Consider the following 3,892-nt stretch of genomic DNA (forward strand, 5'->3'; position numbering starts at 1 on the left):
CTCTCTCCTTCTCCCTGTCTCCCTCCCTCCCTGTCTCCCTTCCTCTCCCACTCTCTCTCTGCCACACTGTGGCTATTTTTCATGGAGCTGTGAAGCAAGACCAGCTCATGAGGTGTGAGGTTGGCAGCCTGTGGATTGTTTCAGAAACTGTTCCTGAGCTGAGACAAGTTCATGACCTTTCTCAGAGGTCCCACACAGTCACTTACCAGGAGGCAGCGATGGTATAAGAGCAGCTGGGTCCGAGCCTGGCCTCTGCCATTGCCTCTCTGACTGAGAGATCATTTAACTAGCCTCTGTGTCAGGGCTCTTTGCTCTTCCAGCTTTAAATACTGCTTTTACGCCTACCTGGGGAAGTATGTGTGTGTAGGAATGACAGTCAAGGACAGTCAGGGCCAGGAGAAGGAAATGTGTTTGGAACCTCACCAAAGATGCTGTCTGTAGGAAGATGGCCACCAGACTCCTTAGACTATGTTGGCCTGTGAGCATTCAGCCCCAGAGCCTGGACTGCGCCCATTAGTGCAGTTAATAAGATTCTGTCCCTCTGAGGAGAAGGTAAAGCGAGGTCCCAGACGATGTGCTTGTCTTCGCCATCCCTGCTCCATTTGCAGAAGGTGGAGCTTCTCTGGGTGCCCTGCTGTCCTGACCCTAGGGGCTTTGAGTATGGTAAATGTTTGACTGGGGTGGGGGAACTATGCATGAGCCTAGCTGGCAGAGTGTAGAAGATAAGTACGTGGACTTCTTTGCCCTGTCATTCAGAAGATGGAAAGTGACAGTGAAAGTCACATCAGCGAATGGGTGAGTGTGCACAGGCCTGAGGGAGAATGTGGTGTGACGGAGGGTGTTCTAATGACGCGGCCACCTGCGAAACCTTAACTCTTGCTCGTGGCCACACTACAGAGCCTTGGTCCTGGGTGTGAGGGAGCCGTGGCGCTGCTTTTGTGGTCTGGCTCTTTCACTGTGCCCAGTGATTGTGTCATGCAGGCTTCAGGGAATCGGTGAATTTCAGAGCCGGGAGGGAGGCAAAGCCCCGTGTGGTGCCTGGTGCCGCCGTGGGTCCGCTGCACAGAGTCTCCGTGCAGATCGTCCAGGCCCACAGCAACACATGCTCCGTTTTATTTTTCCATGGCCCGAACACAGAAAGTCCATTATGTAGGGCGAGTCTTCTTGTGTCCTGGTGCCAGAATTGGTTTCTCGTATACTTAAGTGGAAACCGCTCTCCTGTATTAGTGGCCGGCATTGTTTGTGTATAAGTAGAAACTGTTCTCTAGCACAGTACACGTCTCTGAATGTTGTTTCTGTTTCATAAGAGCACAAAGTGTTTGGTCCTGGGGGAGCTGTGACCCCAGAGTGTCGCTGCCATTTATATTTTAGGAACCTGCTCTGCATGTTAAAATTAATAGGCTGAAAAACTGGCACAAATCTGATTTCCCATAGTGAGGGGATGTCAGAAAAGGCAGGATTTCGTTGGGGTGTGAGGAGATGAAGTGGGGCAGGGAAAGGTTTTAAGTCTTGCAGTCAGGTCTGACTTGTGAAAAACAAAAACCAGTCATCAATCACCACCTGAGGCATAGGAAAGCCTTTCTTGGCTTTCCCTGGGGGCTGTCTTTCTTCAGAGACTGGGTGTTGAGAAGATGCAGGGATGGGTGTGTGGATTTGAAAAGACTCCCAGCAGGCCGATGCAGCATGTTTCTTGCACATGTAGCGAGACTCCTTTCTTTAGGGAACGCAGCCCCAGCCCGAGGAGCCTGTCTCACTGGAGAACCGGCAAATCCAGGAGGGACCAGGAGGGGCCGTGGTGGAAGTGCAGGGCAGCCTGCCTTCCCCGCCTACTTCGTGGCTGCAGAGGGAGTGCAGGGACACTCCAGCTGAGGGCTGATCCTGTGCTGGGGGTGGGGGCAGCTCTAAAGAGATGCTGTTGCTGGATGCTTCCTCTTTAAAGAAGCCTACATTTTTGTTTTTCATTAAAAAATAATCACCACCTGGGAGGTACCAGTTCAGTAGCCTAAGGGCCTGCCTGGCAAGGTCCTGAGTTTGATTCCCCAAAAAATAGGCAAATTTTAAAAAAATTAATAAAAAATAATCCTTTTTCATAAGGACCCACTCAGTTATCTTGGCCTTCCAAAAACACGTAGGACACAACAAGCTGAGGTCTTTTTAATCTTATATGGAGTAATTCTACTAAAGCTTGCCAGAATGCCTACAGCCTGTGGTCTGTATTTCATGTTACAAAGGCATAAGCAGTTGAAGGTACGTCTCAGGCCACATAAAAATAAACATTTAGTTTGCTTAGAACTAAGTTCAAGTTTGTGGCACTAGTGGACGTTGGCAGACTGTTCTTGGTGAACTGCCTTTCCCTGGGTGTTTTGTTTTGTTTTTTGTTTTTCAAGATTGATTTTTTCACCAGGTACTGTACAGATGCAGAGTGGCACTCTGCACACCAGATGTCAGCTTCTTAGAGGAGGAAGTAGATCTTCAGTGAGAGACACCTCTGACGTGATCTGTGATCTGGTCCTGATCTGTGAACAAAAGGCAAAGTGTAGCCATCCACAGGAGAAAGGAAAGAATGGGGTTTTGATTTGTTTTTTGCTTTGTTGTTGATGATGTTGTTGTTTTAGGCAAGAAGTGTTTCCTGTAGGATGTGTGTTCTTTCTTTGCTTTCGTATTTCCTTTAAAACAAATCTCTTGTAAATTAGAAAACTGTGAAATGGGTTGCCAAAAACTGTCACCCTTTGTTAGAGCCCGAACTCTGTAAATCCCCTCCTGCACCCCGTCCCCATCTGTTCCCTCCTCCCTCCCCGGGAGACAGGAGCTCATCCAACGCTGTAATTACCATCCGCTTGCTATTAAAGAGCCTTCCAAATCCTGGTGGTATTCGCCTCTTGTTTACTTTCTCCACAAAGTCTGGTCCTGCAGGAACCTCCTGTGACTTGCAGATGCCGGCCAGGCCCATCAGCAGCGGGTGGGTGGGAGAGCTGGGAGAGTGAGGAAGCCAGGAGGCTGTACCTGGACCTGATGCAGCCAGCCAGGGAAAGGTTAACGATTTGTGTATTCTGAGGGTTACTGGTGTAGATATTCTGATGGGGCAGTTATTCTGATGGGGCAGTTAGAGTTTAGTAATTTTCACTCCTCTCTAGAACTAATACTTCAGTTTTGGTGGAAGAGGACTGATTTTTTTCCTAAGCCGGTTAAGAATCTTTTGGGCACAATGAGAAGTCTGTGTCCTGTGGCTACCCTGTGACCCCACAGCTCCATCGCCCTACTCCTGTCTCCCCAGTTGCTGTAACTTACTACACAGTGGCATTTAAATAATAAATCTGAAAGTTGGTGCTGAGTTCCACTGATTGACGAGGCGCAAGTCGGTTTCCTCAAGTGAATGGGTCTCTGTGGATTGTGAAATTAGATTTTGGGAGCAGCTTCATAGGCACACGATAGAGGCTGGTGTGGGTGTGTTTTAAATAATGTGGGACTTTTTCTGTTCAATGTGACTGACACCCACAATTTTAATCAAGCTTCGTGCTGGTGCACTCATTCCGGACTTTTGGCCCAACCCTGCCTATAGCAGGGGGCTGCAGACAAAGCCTGCTTGTGGCAGGGCTCCTCTGTTCCTGTGACTTGTTCACTCTTAACTGGTAGAGTCTGTAAGTAACTCCTGTAATCAGAGGTTTTAGGAATACCCACATGCCACGCTGGGCACCTGAGTCACAGCCCTTGGGAGACAGAAGTAGCAGAATCCCTTGAGCTCAGGACTTCCGAGATTCTCCAGGGCGACACAATAAGGTTCTGTCTCAGCAAGCACACATTTCCCCTTTGCAGTTAATCATTCTGAAGTCAGCTGGGAGGAGGAAAGGCTTGAGTCTGGGTTGGTCCCTGTGGTCTGTGTGACCCTGGGCGA

General features: G+C 49.0%; 1 protein-coding gene across 3 annotated transcripts in view; it reads left to right on the forward strand.

The window, feature by feature from the left end:
* Mturn (maturin, neural progenitor differentiation regulator homolog) overlaps positions 1-2,862 on the forward strand; it is a 21,783-nt gene extending 18,921 nt beyond the window's left edge. The window contains exon 4 of one of the 3 annotated variants that reach the window (XR_002820054.1): positions 2,405-2,443. Coding sequence is in view for 1 of the 3 variants with exons in the window: in XM_023709906.1 (XP_023565674.1) it covers positions 2,405-2,479 (75 nt within the window). In the remaining 2 variants the exon portion in view is untranslated. Of the gene's footprint in view, positions 1-2,404 lie in introns of all 3 variants that reach the window. The other 2 variants (XM_023709906.1, XM_023709908.1) reach the window with 2 other exon arrangements.
* Positions 2,863-3,892: the final 1,030 nt, after the last annotated feature.

This window comes from Octodon degus, unplaced genomic scaffold, assembly GCF_000260255.1.
Source record: "Octodon degus isolate 3935 unplaced genomic scaffold, OctDeg1.0 scaffold00015, whole genome shotgun sequence".
Classification (NCBI taxonomy): Eukaryota; Metazoa; Chordata; class Mammalia; order Rodentia; family Octodontidae; genus Octodon; species Octodon degus.